Genomic DNA, 17,388 nt, shown 5'->3' with positions numbered 1-17,388 from the left:
GACAAAGCAGCAAACACAAGGAGAAATTAGATGTTACCTTACAAACCATTTGTTGGCTTCATCTCTAAAATGAGCACAATTTTTTTTTTATGAATAAAGTTGAAAAATTCCTTTAAAAAAACTGGCTACGACAAAACATTTTCTAGAAAAATGCCCTCTGGAAAGTAGAGAATGCATGTGGCACCATCAGGTATAGGAGGATGAGCAACAGTGAGCGGGAGAATACAAACCCAAGCCAACATACATTAAAAAGAATATGGACATTTCAACAGAAAAAAAAAAAAAGACGGTTTTCAGAAGGAAGACTTCCAACTTAATTATAAAACATCAAATCTTAAATTCAATCTCCAATTGTCGAAATTGTCCATGTCAATGTGAAGATTTGTTCACTCACCCCACTCTAAGTGGACTTCTTTGTGCTTTGGTCTACCCAAAACCCTCGGTGGTCGACACTGACCTGGTGCAATGCTTAGTGTGCGAACAGGGAGACTTTCAGAACACTGCAGGAGAAACACCGGAGAGAATCATCTCTTAGTTACTGTGAATTATTAGACCTATACATTCCAGGCAAATTCCACCCCGCAACTGTAAATGCTACTAAAAGTGGGTTATACATTGCATGTGTACACATGATTCTTTATGTAATGAGATCTGCGTGTGCGTGTGTGTGTATGTGTGTTAAATGTGGACATATACTGTATCTGGCACTGGTAAAAATGATTATTTCTGAAGTCAGATTTGTAGACCTGAGTGTTATGTATCCTAAACACACAGTTATTTTCCTTTAAACCAAAATTAGAGAGACCCTTCATGAGGACAGAAGAGGACACAAAACAACAGCTGGATGAAAATTTTAAATGGTGCCATAAATGGCTAACCATCCACATACAGAGCAGAAAAGCAAATAAAGTCAATATTAATCAACTGAGTTTGACATTAACCAGCAGATTCTATTTATGCTAAAATAAGTAGGCCTTCTTTTTGCAGGAACTGGTTGTGTAAAGCCACTGGTTGGAAGCTGAACCCCTTTTTTTGAAAGAGGAGAAAACAAGGCAGAGCTATGCAGTGTGACCAAACCCATTCTTTTTCCAGAGAGGAAGTGGTGCAGAGGGGATGTGCCCTGCACACTGAGCAGTGCCTCGCAAAAAGGCAGTGCCGGCTGGTCACCCGTGCCTAGGTATGGATTCACCCCATCCTGGGGGGCACTCCAGAGCTCTGGCAGTGCATCGAGTGGTCTCTCCGGACCTCCTTTTCACAAGGAGTCTATCTGTACGGACAGTCTACACATCACAGCACCGCTATCTTTACAGGGAAGTAGGAAAGAAAATAAACTCAAGACAATGCTGGATATGGACTGACTGGCAAAATTAGGCACCCAAATGGCAGGTAGTCTCTTCAAAAGTCAACCCAATACAGGGCTATAAGCCACTGTATTTCTCAACCTCTCTCTCTCTCAATATTAATGGTTATAAACCATAATGTTAAATGTCTCTACAATGAAAATGTCTTTTTGCCATCTTGCCCCTTTTTCTGAATCTAAGTTAAAGTCATTTAGACAACTACTTCACTTCTAGAGCACTTCTTGTGTATTTGTTAGGTTATTCTGAGCCTCTGAGAACACTGTATGGTTGAAACCAAGGCTCTTGACATGTTAACTGGATGGTCTAAAGTCACATAAATAGTAGAAAACAAGAAATCTGGCTGCTGCCTACAGTCGTGTGACTTGGGCATTGCAAAATTACAGGAGGTGCCATTCAGCTCAATCAACATAAACTTATAGATTTTACAATAACCTTCCAGCAGATGGCAGTAAAGAACCTTGAGGAAGGCGTGTTTTACAATCTCACAAAATTGTCAGATGTGTTACCATCAGAGCTGTGCAGAAGTCCTACTTCTTTTTACTCTAAATGCTATGCTTTTCTATCATTGCAATAACCGAAGTTACCCTTACTTAGCCAATACAAATTCCAGAAAACACTCAGTTTCAACCATCACATGTGATCATGCCAAAGTCTTCTAAAAAATAACTAAGTGACAAAAGTACCTGAAAATATCACAATTCAGCTGAGAATCATTTGGGGCTATCTTTTATGTCCTCTAAAGCACAATTCAAAAACTAGTTTTCATTTCCTAATGTACACCATGGCAGGTAGCATTACCATAATACATTTTTAAATAGCAACTTTATTCTGAAGTTATAGATTGTCTGACTTTGACCAAAGATGTTTACTTTCATAACAAAACAAAACCAACCTGACTGTGTCCACCAGTACTGATGCAGCATGCTCGGAGTTTGTACAAAGTGCCTGGCTTCAAGTGGGCGAAAGTGTATTCTGTAGCCGATCCACTGTATGCCACTTCCCACTGACTCGCTGTAAAACAAGATTTGCATGTGAATTTATGCCTTTTGTAAAAATTTAATAGTATAGACCATTAACTTATATTAAAAAGCTCTTAAGTGGTTTCCATGAAAACCAGTATCTCCTTTTTCTTTTTTTTAATAGCCAAAGGGCTCTTTTTCCATTTCCTTTACAAAGATAAATATTAAAATAGCATGGAGTCATTTTTAATACTTAGTACTGCTGGCTAGACAGACTACTTAATATCACCATTATTACATTTTCTGACTCTGAGGTTTGGATGTTGGAAACCACACAAAACCTGTAGTTGTCATAGAGGGAACGGTGAAAGGAGAAGGCAGTGCTGGGCAGGCTGTGAAGTGGTTCTGGCATGAGAAGGCCCCAGGGGCCCGCTGGGCATGGGGAAGGCTGCTCAGCCGTGGGGTTTCTGGTCAGTCCGGGCACTGATGAAGAGTCTCTCCCTGCTCTTATGTGCCTGGAAGCTGCAGTGAGTGAAATCCTCCCATTACAGACTGAGTCTTGTGGGTAAAGGCCTGCTGTCTGCATGAAACCCCACTTAAAAGACAAAAATGGCTAGGAGTACAATAAATTAAAGATGAAACACTCAGTGTGTGACCCAGTTATCTGATCACTTTTTGGGATTAAAGAAAGTAAGCTGGGCCATTGGAGGGGTCTGGGTGCCCAATGAAACTGATGCCACTGGGAAGTTTTCTGAAGTTCAAGACTTCTGGTTACATCTGGGGGCTGCTTCCACCAACTACTTGCCTCAAAGATATGGGCTGCTAGAATGTTTCTTCCTCTTGTTCTGCTCTTACTAATGCTGTTTCCAGTTGACTATTTTACAACTCCATGAAGTTGTTTTAGGAAAAATATTTTTACCCTGTTTTATAGTATTTTACTAAATAACTTCTAGGAATTCCCTCAGCTGCTTATTAGGTTAGATTTACAATTAAGTTACCTGTACCAGGGCCATGAGAGAAAGGGGAACATTAAAGACAGTCATTCAGATCTTACTGATTAGAAAACCTATACTACAAAGGTGACTGGGAACAAGGACCACTGAAAAGATTCAATCAATCACTCACTTTATGCATTGGCAAAGTTGTTGACTTTAAGTAGAGAATGCCACCTACTTTTGATTTGTCATGAGTGGTCAGGAGAGCCATGAAAATTCAAGATACACTTAGTTTTTCACAATGAGCTACTGCATATTCAGTAGGTGGGTTTTCTAATGTAAAGAATATGATTTTGTGTTATGAATAGCTGTGCCCATCTCGAAGAATTCTCCTGTTTTTTGCTTAAGAAAAGACCTGATCCCGGTGGCTATTGTGGTACAGAATAAAAAAAAAAAAGGCAAGCCACACACCTGCATTGCTTGTTTATAAAAGTTACTGGTAACTCTTTCTTTTTTTGCCATATGTATGTATAGCTTTTTATTAAATTAATGATTACAAGGATTATTGGAGTGGCAAGATAAGTCATTTTTAAACTTCTGATCACTATATTTTTTCTATTAAAGCCTAATGAATTTTATTAGAAAGACCTAAGAATTTTTTTAAAGGCATTCTTTAAGAAATCTGATAGTCAATATTGTCCTACTTTAATGAATGAGAAGTAATGAATAAATTATCTGAGTTGGAACTCACAACAAAGACTGAAAGACATTTTCTGAACTTATTATAAAAGTGTGACACTCGTCACTAGCCCACAGTAATATTATATTTTGTTTATCATCACTGCACATGGGAATTTGCGGATTACCAAACTCATTTGCTGTCTCCACCTTATCCTTTCTGCTGAATGCTTTTGATGTTCTCTTTGCTTACAAGAATTTCCAGAGAAAGTGTAACAAGAAAGGGAAAGAAAAACTTAATTTTATTCTACTGATTAGGACTCCTGGCTTAAATAACACAGAAAATTTTAAAACGTGATAGAAATGTACATTTCAAGCAGCCTCTGCTCTCTGATGCTGTGTCTGAAACAGAAAAACTCAATATGTGATTAAGGTTTGTTTACTGTAATAGTGTTATCATTAAAAATAATGATTCTCCACTATTGCTACATAGATGTTTATCGTATTAGAAAATGGGCTTGCTACTGGATTTGAATAAAACAATTTCAGAAAGCTTTACCTTCAGAATTTCCATCAGTAATCTCCAACAAGTACTTGAGAATTTCTGAACCGCCATTGTCCTTCGGAGGATCTGAAAAATAAGCAAATGTCATATTAATTATGAAAAGGTATTGATTTTTATTGGTAAATATCACTGAGACACATAAATGCTTAATACTGTCTTAATTCTGGATTTAACCAAAAGGCACAATAATTTATATATTATTTCACCCAATTCCTTTCTTGAAAAACCAAAGAAAGAAAAACATCAAGAAACCTTAAACACTATCAAGTTATTCAAAGTTCTTAGATCTAGAAATGTCAGAGCTTGCATTTAGTGAAACATGAGCAAATCTTAAAAAATAAACTGATTTTCTAAGTTATGTTAATAAATTTACTTTGAGAATTCTGAAACCTGCTCTCTAATATTTATTGATTTTTTTATATAAGAGGAAATAATTTATTTCACTCAGCTCTAACTAAATTCTTTTGAGAGATAGAGAATGAAGGGAAGTGCAGAATTTATTCATAAAAAATGAAAATATAATAAATCTGTTCCATCAGTTTGCTACTAAGCAAATTTTATATCCTAAGTGAAACTGATATAAAAGTGGAGTCATGGATCAATGAGAACACGCACTGAACAAGGTAGCTGAAGGAAGACGCTCTGGCTTATTGCCAGAGAGAGCCCTGTGCACTTTGTGTTTAGTCCACTCCTAACTCTGTGCCTGCGAGGGTTTTCTTTTCTAGGCAGAAAAATATCTTGCTTTATATTTTTGTAAGACCTTGGAGAATTCATCTCTATCAGTCAGCCAGCTCTATATTTTAAATATACTCTCAGATTACTCATAGGTTTAGGAACTTCCCTTCCGTTCTCCTTTCTCCCGGTATTTCCATTAATGTATACATACTTCAATAATAGATATTTAAAATAATAATTATAAAGTTAAATATAGCATATGGCTAATAAAAGTATATAGTGTTAACAGAACTTTCTAGGATTTTCTGAGAAAAAAAGCTTTGCAGACTGGCAAAAAGCACATCTAGATTTTTACAGTTTCTCTTAATCATCTCTCTCTTCCAGGAAAATATATATCTAATAAGTTCTGTCTCTAAATTTTTAGGTAACTTGAAACAGTTATATGTCTCAGAGGTTGGCCTCCAATAATGACTGGATTATGTTTTGAATTCCCTTTACATTATATGGTTGCCAGGTAAAATCTTATTTTAAATTTCTTTTTTCTTTTCAGGTAGCCAATATTATTATGTGACATTCGTGATAATTATATACATCCTAACAATAATTACGAATGTTTAACAACATTCTAATGGCATTCATTTCACTGAAATAATGCATGCGGTACAGGTAAGCCGCAGTATCCTTCTACTAGATACCCCGAAACATCAAATGCTGAACTTCAGTATGAAAATTTCTGAAGTTCAAGACTTCTGGTTACACACACACCTGATAACAAAAACTAAGGTTTTCCTAATTCATTTTAACTTAAAAATTCTGTACATCAAAATTTACTTCCAATGACAGATCTAAATTTTGAAATTTATTTTCAATATTAACTTTATAAATCAATTTTTTACATTAAATATAACTACTTAAGGGCAAGCTATTAAAGAATGAAATATATATTCGGAGATCACTCCATTCAAATTAATAACATTAAAAACACAGGAGGAAAAACATGTAATAAAGGAAAATCATAGAATGAGATGCTCTTAAAATTGTCTATTTTACCAATTTGTAGAATTCTCTGAATGTTTCTCATATGTTTATCCCAAATGTATAAAACTCCCACAAATAATGGTGTCCTTTCATTTTTAATTTTCGTTTGAAATTAGTAAGTTTTTAAAATTTAATCTGTCAAAAAAGAAGCAACTGCAGCAAAACATACCCCATTTGACACTAAAGCCATGAGATGTAACTGGTCCTTTAATGAGGGGTCTTGTAGGAGGCCCAGGCCTGTCAGGACTTGTCGTACACACCAAAACTTCGCTTGGACAACTTTTCCCTTCCATATTAGAAGCAGTCAGCTATGACACAACCGAGAAAACATCAACATGCTTTAGAAATCAGGTATTAAATCAGCGGTGACTATTTAACATGGCAAGGTCAAGGCTTCCATAAACTTGTGCAGACAGACACACATACACATCTTCTCTCTCAGTCTCAATCTACGGATTTATAAGTGATTCTTTATCAAGTGCTTATTTTCTGCATAGTTAGCTATTAATAATTAAAAATAAAATAAAGTGAGTTTTAGCTAAGGACATTTTTACCCCTTCAAGAAGACGTATCACCACTTTGTTCTTACTGTATTGTTGAAGGAAAACATGGAAACGGAAAGAAAGCAGATAAAATAACCTCCCTTGTTTAAGAGTAGGGTAATGCCACCTTGTGGAGAAATGTTAGCAGTATAGCTGTGTTCTCATAGCATCAAATAACAAGGGTTTTAAAAAAATACATCAAAAACTATCCTTCTCTTCAAATAGTCACAAACTCCACTTGATAATTTGACAGCTGTTTATTGCATTACTACTACATGCCACGTAGCACCATTTGGCCCCGAAATTAGAGAAGGGAAGGTGAAACCATCTCTCTGCAGCATCCTGTTTTTTCTCTCTTATTGATTTCAGAGCACTGTTTCTGGTTACAACATAAAGTACTATGGTAATGCTAATGGTGGTTGTTGAGCAAAGACTAGGTGGGGAGGGAGTGCGAACAGGAAAGAAAAATTAAAATGGCTGAGGGGCAAAATGGGCAGAAGAACAAAGAAAAATGGAGAGTAAAAGAGAAATCTGATTAAAAGGAGAAACATCAAAGAGAAAGGTGTGAAATGCAGGTGAAGAGGTACACTGCGCATTTGGTTTGGGTCTTCTCAGGTAAGGCCATCTGACCATGCTGTAATCCAATTTATTACAGCACATTATGACAGTTTTCTCTCTCCAAAGTGGATTTTAAAATTAAAGAATGGTACACATTTTATAAATGTTACTTTAAAAATGTAAATACATTGACTTTAACAAAAACTTTTTTATGTTTCAATTTGAAACATAAAACAGCTTCTTTTTTTAAGCAGTTCAGGTACCAAAATGACTGACTCACCCTGAATTTATACTGTGTGCTTCTTTTGAGATTTTTCACAGTACAGGTTAAATCCTCTCCAGTGTATTTTGGGTGGAAAAGGTTATCCTGAAAAGGCAAAGCCAAAAAGAAACATCAGTATCATCAAATCTGGGCACTAAACACTTTCGTATGTAGGATTTCCATATTGCCTCTTTCCATCATCACCAGGGAGCCAGAGGTATGGCCGCTGTTGCAAAAAAGTGTCAGGATCCCATGGTGCTGTGGATAGCACTCTAGCTTTCAGTAAAAATTTAACTCAATCACACTGTAATTTCTCCTGGGTTTGTTCAGCCTTACCGCAGGGGTGATACTGATTTAAATGAAAACAGTGCTCTCTGAGAGAATGAGAATTTGCTTTGAAATAGATGCCACCATATGCTTTACTCAAAAGCAAATTCTGCCTGGCTACTCAATAAGCATTTTAAACAAAGAACTTCACCACCAAGTAGTGCTATGTGACAAAGCAGTGTGTACTTAAAAAAATTTTTTTTATTTAACAATTTTGTGAAAAAAGCCTCTTGCATTGAGGTCTTCACTGCCAAGCTGCAATATGCTATGTAATAAACTGTGGCTGAGATTTCTGACCACACAGTGTCCTCTTCTGGTCAAGGAAGAAAGGACAGTGTGGATGGGGAAAGCATGATCCTCTAAGATGATAAATATCCCACTAAAAGCTGAACATACAAAATTCATTCCACAGCATTCTCAATCATCCATCCATTCATCCATCTGTCCGTCCGTCCAATATTACTGTGCATCTTCTGTGTATCAGGCTTTCTTTTCTACTATCTAGGGGTTCGACACTGCTCAAGAACAGACAAAGCCCTGCCCAAAGAAACTTACACGCCAGTTGGAGAAAGTGATTTAAAAAAAAAAAAAAAAAAAACTGTATGTAAATATAAAGCATGTCATATGGTATTAAGTGCTATGACAAAAAAATTAAGCTGAGTAAAATAACAGAATGGTGGATTTAGTAAAGTGCTGCTTTCGATAGCTGTGCAGGTTAAATAAGGCACCCACATGTGGCTCTTTACATTAATACAATTAAAAATTTAGTTCCTTGGGTCCACGGCCATATTTCAAGTACTCAATAGTCAGGTGTGATCAGGTACTACTTTATTAAACATTGTAAACTATAAAACATTTCCATCGTCGCAGAAAGTTCGATTAGACAGTGGTGTTTTACAGGGTGGTCAGGAAGGGGCTCTTCAAAGAGGTGACATGTGATTAAGAGACTGAAAGAAATGAGGGAAGTGAGTCAAAGATATCTGGAAGGGCATTCTAGCCACAAGGCTTGGCAAATGTAAAGTCCCTGAGGCCAGGACATGCCTGTTATGCTCAGTGAGCCTACAATGGCAGGCTACAAAGGCAGTAAAGATTCCGATAACACAGGACCTTGTAGGCACTGTAAGAAGACCTTGTAGGCACTTGAAGGCTTTTACTCCAATAAGAGAGAGGAAGGCACAGAGATGGGGAAGTTCTGAGCAGAGGACTGACATGATCATATTTTATCTAACAGGATCATGCAGTTTTGTGTGGAGAATAGACTCTAGCGTAGTAAGGGTGAAGGTAGGGAAAATATTTAAGAGGCCATCAGAATAATCCAGGGGTAAGCTGATGGTGGCTTGTAAGAAGGTAGTAGCTACGGAGATGTTGAGAAATAGTGAGATTTCTGAATAATTTCTGAAGGAAGGTTTAAAAGGATTTGCTGACTGATTATATGTGGAGTCAAGGACGACTCTAAGGGCTTCTGGTTTCCCAAATGAAAGGTTTGGAATGACATTCACTGAGATGAGAAAGACTGTGGAAAGAACAGGTTATTGCTGGTGGTGGCAGTGGTAGTGGTTGAAATTAAGAGTTTGGTTTTGAATTTATGTAGGTATTCTAATTTGGTGTCCTACAGTTATGACAATACTGATTTATACAGAACACACGCAAGGTTATAAAAATGGCAAAAACTTACATTTTCGTCCTCCTGGATTTCCAAGGTATAGGTGACTACTTCCTCAGGTGAACAGCCTTCTGGTTTATTCCACTGCAACGTGACCCATGTGACTCCAGCTCGAACAAGTCTTGGGGCAGAAGGCATCTGAGGAATGTTTCCTAACGTGTAGCATACCACCTCTTGGCTATAGCCACTGCAGAGAATTAAACCCAATGAGACACACATTTAGGAGCATGTGAGTAGCCTTGGCATTTTAAAAAAGAGGAAGAATAACCCTGGCTACTGCCCAACTTGACTGAGTTGGAGAGTTCAGGGTCTGACAGGTTCAGCAAGCAAGAAAGGCTTTGTGTGATATTCTCTACAACAATTTTCAATTCGCCGATACATCAGCTCCCCATCCCTTCTTAGGTCAGCTCTGAACAAAGTAGACCATGTTACAGGACAATATATTTAAAGAATTTGCTTGACCCCAAAAGCACCCAGCAGAAAGCACAACATAGTGCAATGTTTACTAAACTATGAGCAACAGCTACCAAGGGGCCTTCAAATAATTTATAAATATATACGAGTGCAATTTTTCAAAAGTTTATGGGAACTTCCAATCATTTATAAATTCTTGAACCATATAAGTCTTTATTGTTATGCCTTTTTCAACCAGTGGACTCTAAAAATACAATGGCTAGCATGGGTGGGGAGGGGGCTGTAAAACCTTTTGATACTAAGTTTTTTAGGCTGGAAAGACAGCTGGGGACCAATGATGTGCTGAACCTTTAAGAAGATTTTCAATAAGCAATGATGAAAGAAAAATAAATTCCCTGTAATCTAGAGGTGCCCAGGAAGTACAACTGAAATACAGTCTTTCCAAAGCATCTCTATCCACTGACGCTTCACTGTACAATTGTTCTTGTCTTTCTTCTGCAGCCTCCAAGACGTGCTGTCCTAGACAGTCCAGATTTTCTCCAATCCTGGGAGTATCTGCCCTCAGTTTCACGACAATGGCCAGCCAAGCAACCCTTTTTTTGTATTAGGAATATATATATATAATTGAAATAAGCAACGGAATGAGTAGCTTGCTAAGGTGATGAAAGAAAAAGGCACATGATTTGAAAAAAATAAAGCCCCAAGAGGATTCCTTTCAAAATCTGCACTGTTACCTTCCCTCATCTTGGTTCTCAGAGACCCCTAGTGGGGCCTTTGCATTACCGCTTGCAAGAAGGCAAAGAGGCCACACAGAGGCATTCGTCACCTCAGCAGGGGCCTTCTACTCTCTGATTAAGATTCCCTCTCCAGAAAATCTTAAATTGGTTCAGTGTGGAGGCAGCAGGTGTCCTCGTGCTTTCCAACAACGTGAGAGAAAAACTCAGAATCACCATACAAATAAGGACAAGAAAATGTCATACCTGGTGCCAATGTCATTCCGAGCAGCCAGCCTGAATGTGTACCCCATTGCTGGACAAAGCTTTGTCAACTTGCAGTGCTTCTGGCTCCCAAAGAAGCACTGTCTGAAACCACTGTTTCTTTTCCCCTAAAAGAAAAGTGAAACAACACACATACATTTTTTGAAAATAAATAACCATAAGAAGGGGCATTTTGAATAACTGTTTAATTTCCCAGTTTGGATGAACAAAACCAAGAGAAGGAGAGCTTCTAGGAAGTGTTCATGTTGCACATAAAAGTGCTCTACAATGAAATGCCATCCTTAACATAAAGGCACTATAGAAGATTCTGTAACTGAGACAAGTAATACACTGTGCTTGTGGGATTTTGAAAGTGATTTAGGTTAACAAAATTAAAAAAAGGTCCTCTCAGTCACAAGGCAATGCACAATTTCTAAGATCTTCTTCCTCACTTGGGCCGGTCGCATTGCCCAATATGACCAACAAAGAGTAGCCTCAGAGGGATCGCTAGCTCTGGAAATGCATAGCCTTTTCCAGCAACTGCCAAGCACCTGAAGAGCAGTCTAGGCTGCTTAGCGTGCCACAGAAAGCCCTCCGCAGTCTCTTCTCTCCTGACCAGCCTTGCAGCAGCCGTCAATCCCCGACATGTACATTCCAGTGATGGTGAGCTGTTTGTTCACTGATCCCTAAATATTGGTCACATGCCTTTGAATCATTTTGTCCACATCTGCTTTCCTCATAACAGTGCTTCGGACAATCTGGGAGCTCAATCAATGCTTGCAGAGCTGAAATGAATGTCTGATAAGCACTTGGAACATCGGCTGAATTCATTTATATGTATTTCAGCTACTCTTAAGTGTCTTATGAAACTGGAAATATATTTTTAATGCCTTCCCAGCCTTACGTGATGTTTCAAATACCTTGAAGCAAAAAGAAAAAACTCCAGTGGGTTCTCTTAATAGACCTTGAGTAGAAAATAACTGTGCTGTGCCACGCTCAGAGGCATGAAATACTCACATAAGCAGTTTGCTAGAACAAATATTTCATATCCATAATTCACAGTATTTTATCTATGTTCATACAAAGAAAACTACATGCTAACACTGAATGTATTTTAGCATTCTAATTAATCAGATGGTTGTGCCCAGGGACTTTAGAAATATGTCTGAAGTTCTCAATTTATTTTTTAAAGAAAGAAGAAAGCCTATTTTTCTCCTATGCAAATTTAAACGTTTCCTTCCTTCAAGCAGGCCTCCAAATGCTTACCACTAAAACACGTGCCAGGTGAACTTTAATTAAAAATAAAATACATACACAACCAGCTTGAAGCGCCTCTAGAGTGAACAGATTAAACACAACCATGCACATTCATCTTCGAACTAACTCTTTCCAACCCTCTCCTCCTTGAGCAGGAAGGGACCAGAAGTCCTAATAGCCTTCAAGATCCAAAGCTCATTTTATCAAGGGTTGAAAGTACATTCAGGTGCAAACAGTAAAGCATAACATTTTTCAGCTGCTACTTGAATGAAGTCACTGTGCCCTTCCGCTTACTTTGAGTATTAAGGTTGCTACTGACAATTTATTCATAGAAAAGCCATTTATACATACATTTGCATAATTACATCCAGTGTCTGATTACACTCTGTGAATGCCCTGGTATGTTTTGTAACCATTTCAGGCTGTAGCGTGATCTACCTTTTTCCTCCTCTATTTCTGAGCTCAGAGTAAACAGAGCAAGAAAGGCACATCCTGCCGCCACGGAAGCATCAGCCCTTCCAAACCCGACATTGGCTCCCCTTCAATGCCTCATTTTTCCTATTTCTTTGTTTGGTCTCCTTTACTCATTTCTGGTGCTTAGAACTATAGCCAGTAAATAAAAGTCAGTCTGTTCCTTACTAGGTTGATTTGCTTTAATACAGTGAAAACCAGACTGTGACTTAAAGGAGAAAAAAAAGAGTGGGGAGACATCAATGATAAGCAGATTTTTTCTTTTAAAGGGCCACAACAATTGGGTTTGCTAAAGAATTGAGGGCAGGGGCGGGGGGAGGAAGCATTCTGTAACCTTTAAGACATTTTCCTAGGTTGCTAACATTTTTATTTTTAATTTCTACTTCAGTATTGGGAACAACTGCTAAAATAAACTCCAACTTGTTTAGACAAAGCATGCCAAATTTTCCGTCTTAATATCTTCCAAGATGTACTTACTACTTTGTGTACAGTCTAAAGAACATGAAGAAAGACCTAGGGCTGCTGGAACCTTAGAATCAAGTTTTAGAAACAATATCTGCAGCATCAGAAGAGGTAAGAGTACAAATAGTTCACAGAGTTAAAGAAGTAAGGCTTATTGATGCATTTTTAGAATTCACTGAGAATAAAGCAAAAACACGGGAAAGTAGGTTAAAATAGTTTGGACCTGAGAGAAGTTTATGACATGGACTTTTAATATAAAAGGGCTATCTGGGGGGCGGGGGGGTGGAATTCATAAAAGTCATTGCAGAGCAAAATGACCTACAGCTGAGAGGTAAGCAAATGAGGATGGAGAATGCCATGGAATCCAGCAATCTGATGGCTCACACATCACCCTGGTCGTCTACAACAGTCAAGCTCCCGTGCGGTTCTGGGGCTTAGGGCTTTAGAACAAGTACATGTTCAAAGGTGATATGAAGAATCTGCTTGAAAAACAAGAGGGAGCCCAGGTCGCAACAGCATTTATAAATAAAATATTATCCAGATCTTATTGACAGAAACAAATAGAATTTTTTTTTTTAAATGCTTTAGAAGATTGAAAGATGCAGATAAACTGACAGGAATGACAACATGAATATTTAATCACTGTTCATCAGAAATTAAATATGTCCAAGCCATTATTGTCAGTGAAGTTTTACAGATGGCAAATCATAACTTTCATATTTTAAAGATAGTATGGTCCCAAATGACTGAGAGATTATAATCTGTGGCAGGTTCCCTCTTCTAATAAAATCTAAACTACACAGGATTACTGAGCTTTACCTAGGAAAGACACTTACTTGCCACTAGTGGTCTGTCACACAGAGGAGAGTTAAGAGTGGGGGCCTCTAAAGGCCCAGAAGCTAGCTGGTCCACAAGGGAAGAGCTAACGCATGGGTGCCCGGGAGTACCCTGATCCCATGTAAACTGGGAGATGAGGCACACAGCACACAAGCAGTCAGGATCAGAACCTCCTCAAGACGAGCCTCTGAGCCCCCGTCCTCCTGGGGACGAGAACTCCACCCTGATTAGAGAGAAAGAGGTGCAAGGAGGCTTCGAGCCCATACATATCTTTGGTCATTCTGGAGCAGACCTAGCCACTGGGCTGTGTCAGAAATAAAGCAACCCCCAGACGAGTCCTGGACTAACTTTCTACTGCCAGGGTCCGCAAGCCAAAAAGAACAGATTTTCAGGGTTCCCTGGCTTGTTTGTATTTCATAATTTTGGGCACACCCAAGCACACAGTAAGTTCATTCAAGGACAAAGCTAATCTTTACTAGAATGTGACAAAATCTTGGAGTACAAATCAACTGTGTGCTGATAAACTTCATGGCGCTCAATTTGGCATGAGGTGAGGAATTACGAACGTGTATTGCTTCTTTTTTTCAGTTGAGTGTTCCTCATGGTTCTTGCTAATCTGTTGTCCCACACCCAGACCTAGCCTGAGAGCCCCAATCAGCACCCTGGGCCTTGAGACAAATGGAACTGGTCAAAACTGCTCTAGGAAAGCACTGGATTTACCAGCAAGCTGGCTAATGTACACAAAATATATCACATTAAGTCCCTTCCCAATCCTGAGCTCCCTGGGGGGTTTTGCCTCTATCTTATCTTTCTTACTAATGAACAAAAATGCATTGCATATTATCTATATTCTAGACCTCACTGGATCGGCTCATCCTCCATTCCCTGTAGCTTGTCCCAGGCAGCCCAGTCCCCTCTACTGGAATTTTATTTACCACATACATAGTTCACTTGGCCATGGCTGGACATCTCGTTTATCTGATCCTTGGTGAGCAAGTGCCTCTTTTCAGTTCTAGATTCATATCCTAAAAGAAGTCATCGTCTTTAGGGGAAAAGTCCCAGGCTTATATCACTAAGAACAGGGGTCCCTAATCCCCGGGCCACAGACAGGTACCAGTCTCCTGATAGGAACCAGGCCGCACAGCAGGAGGTGAGCACCAGGCACGTGAGAGAAGTTTCATCTGTAATTGCATCCACTCTCCAGCGCTAGCATCACTGCCTCGGCTCTGCCTCAGATCATCAGGCATTAGATTCTCATAGGAGCACCCAACCCTGGTGCCAAAAAGGGTGGAGGCCGTGGACTTAGAATACTATACACTCTATCAGCAACTGCCTCTCTGTTGCTCCCTTCTCATCCTCAGTCACTTTTTAGAAAGGTCATACATTTGGTTATAAGTCTAGTAATAATGGGTCCAGATGTTCTTCTGGGTCCTATAAAGTTACTGCTAAATTCTGAAGAATGTCAATAACCTTCAACTTTTTGCCAGACTGTGAAAGGGCCCAATCTTGGAAAGGCAGGGGGAGAGAGGAAGTAAAACGTAGACCTACATGGCTATATAGCAGAGAAGGATCGGAAACATCTTGCAAAATGTGTTAATAACCTCAGGGACAAAGATATTAACCCTATCAAACAGTATTTCATTCATTAAAATATTTGGAGTTAAATTATAAACATAAAAGGTTTTAAATATTTTGAGTAACATAGACTCTATTTTCTTATTTTATCTTCTGTCCTTTTACTACCCACTTGAATATTTTCCCATTTCTAATATATAGTTTAGTTAAAAAAAAATTAAAATTATAAGATGTTTCTTATCCACCCTCAACAATTAAATACTTAGTTGACCTCCCGTTAGTCACCCAAAAGAATAGAACACATGACCCTACTTTTTAAGTGCAATGACTGAGGCAGAGACATTAATTGGCAGGCATATTGTTTATCTCATGGGTTCCCACTCCTTGTCACTGAGAGCAGGTAGAGATCACATCTGTTTGTTAACTGTGCAGAGCTGTGCCAAAGAGGCAAGCCACCACTGGCTGGTGAAGCTGCTCTGAGTACAGGGTGTGAGTTCTGTCTGGCCACTGTACTGCTGCTGGGTACACATTTGTCTTACTTCTCTCTTTACCCAAAACACTCAGAAGAGAAGAAGGGGTAGGAAAAAAGAGTTATGTTGTACTTTCAAAGTCCATGACCTCGTATCTAATGATCTTAGGGCACGGTACCTCAAAAACACCATATGTGCTATACAAAGAAGAGGAATAAAGATTAATGGTTTCTCATGACTAAGAGTCAAGAGAGGTCTTATGTCACATGGTGGTGATTTGAACGTCTGAAAATTCTTTGATACCCTACCACTGAAAAGCAAAATCTATGGCCCTTTCCCTGGAATGTGCTTGTGACTCACTTATAACTGACAGAATGTGGTGGAAATGAAGCTGTATGACCGCCGATACTAGGTCGGAAAAGGTGATGAGCTTCTGTCTTTTCCCCAGAACACTTACTTTTGTGATTCTGACTCCCTAATGGCTGCCATGCTGTGAGGGAGCCCTAGTTGAGGTCCCATCGAAGCCAACAGTGGACACAAGACTTGTAAGTGAAGATTCGAATCCCCAGTGAGCCCTCGCAGTTGAAACTCCAGCAACTGTGGAACCCAGACAAGCCATTCCCCCTAGTGTCCTGTCGAAATTCTCAACTAGAATCCATGAGCATAAATGACTGTATTAAGCCACTAAGTTTTGAGGTAATTTGTTAGGCAATATTATACTCATCTATTTTGATGTCCATATGTTTATAGTCTGAAGTTTTTCATTAAACTTTTATAAAATCCTCCTGTACTATAAATAGCCAAGAGGTAAGGGAGTGGAAATGTGCATTCCAGTACACAATGTTTAAAGTATACTTGGATAAAGGCTTCTATTTTCTATATGCACTTAGTACTGGAAGTCATCTCTGCAGAGATTTATAAAATTATTTTTGTAGAAGATAAAAATGTAACCAGGTTTCTCCATGATAAAGATCAAGCAAAATCATTAATCAACAGCAGTATAGTTACTTCACCTTACAGAGATACATTTTAGACTGAATTAAGATTTTTTAATAATGTTATCCTAAAAGTTATAGAGAATATGGGGACATTTTTAAATACAGACATGTAACGGTCTTTTAGTGATGGTTTAGGTATAGCATAGCCCAAATCCACAGGAGTAAACAAATTTAAAAACCTTTCAAAGGATCTCCACTTGTAACCTCTCTTTGGTATGTTTATAAACACATAATGGAATAAAGTTCCAGTGGAGAAACCAAGTTACAGGTGGGTATGCCTATTTGAAAACTGGTATCTATGTATATAAAAAGAATGTGATTCTCATAAAACCCAACTAATTTTAAAGTTCAAAATGTTTAAAAG

At 38.5% G+C, this 17,388-nt stretch overlaps 1 protein-coding gene across 4 annotated transcripts in view; it reads right to left on the bottom strand.

Moving 5' to 3' along the window:
• Positions 1-17,388, bottom strand: part of FNDC3B (fibronectin type III domain containing 3B) — a 295,959-nt gene that overhangs the window by 47,287 nt on the left and 231,284 nt on the right. For all 4 annotated transcript variants that reach the window (XM_025046052.1, XM_006910837.3, XM_015588553.2 and 1 more), the window contains exons 12-18: positions 10,958-11,082; positions 9,576-9,750; positions 7,592-7,678; positions 6,381-6,519; positions 4,493-4,564; positions 2,254-2,372; positions 395-500 (exon numbers count right to left, since the gene is read on the bottom strand). In XM_025046052.1, coding sequence (XP_024901820.1) covers positions 395-500; positions 2,254-2,372; positions 4,493-4,564; positions 6,381-6,519; positions 7,592-7,678; positions 9,576-9,750; positions 10,958-11,082 — 823 coding nt within the window. The remainder of the gene's footprint in view (positions 1-394; positions 501-2,253; positions 2,373-4,492; positions 4,565-6,380; positions 6,520-7,591; positions 7,679-9,575; positions 9,751-10,957; positions 11,083-17,388) is intronic.

This window comes from Pteropus alecto, unplaced genomic scaffold, assembly GCF_000325575.1.
Source record: "Pteropus alecto unplaced genomic scaffold, ASM32557v1 scaffold33, whole genome shotgun sequence".
Taxonomy (NCBI): Eukaryota; Metazoa; Chordata; class Mammalia; order Chiroptera; family Pteropodidae; genus Pteropus; species Pteropus alecto.
This window is presented reverse-complemented; position numbering and strand designations above follow the sequence as displayed.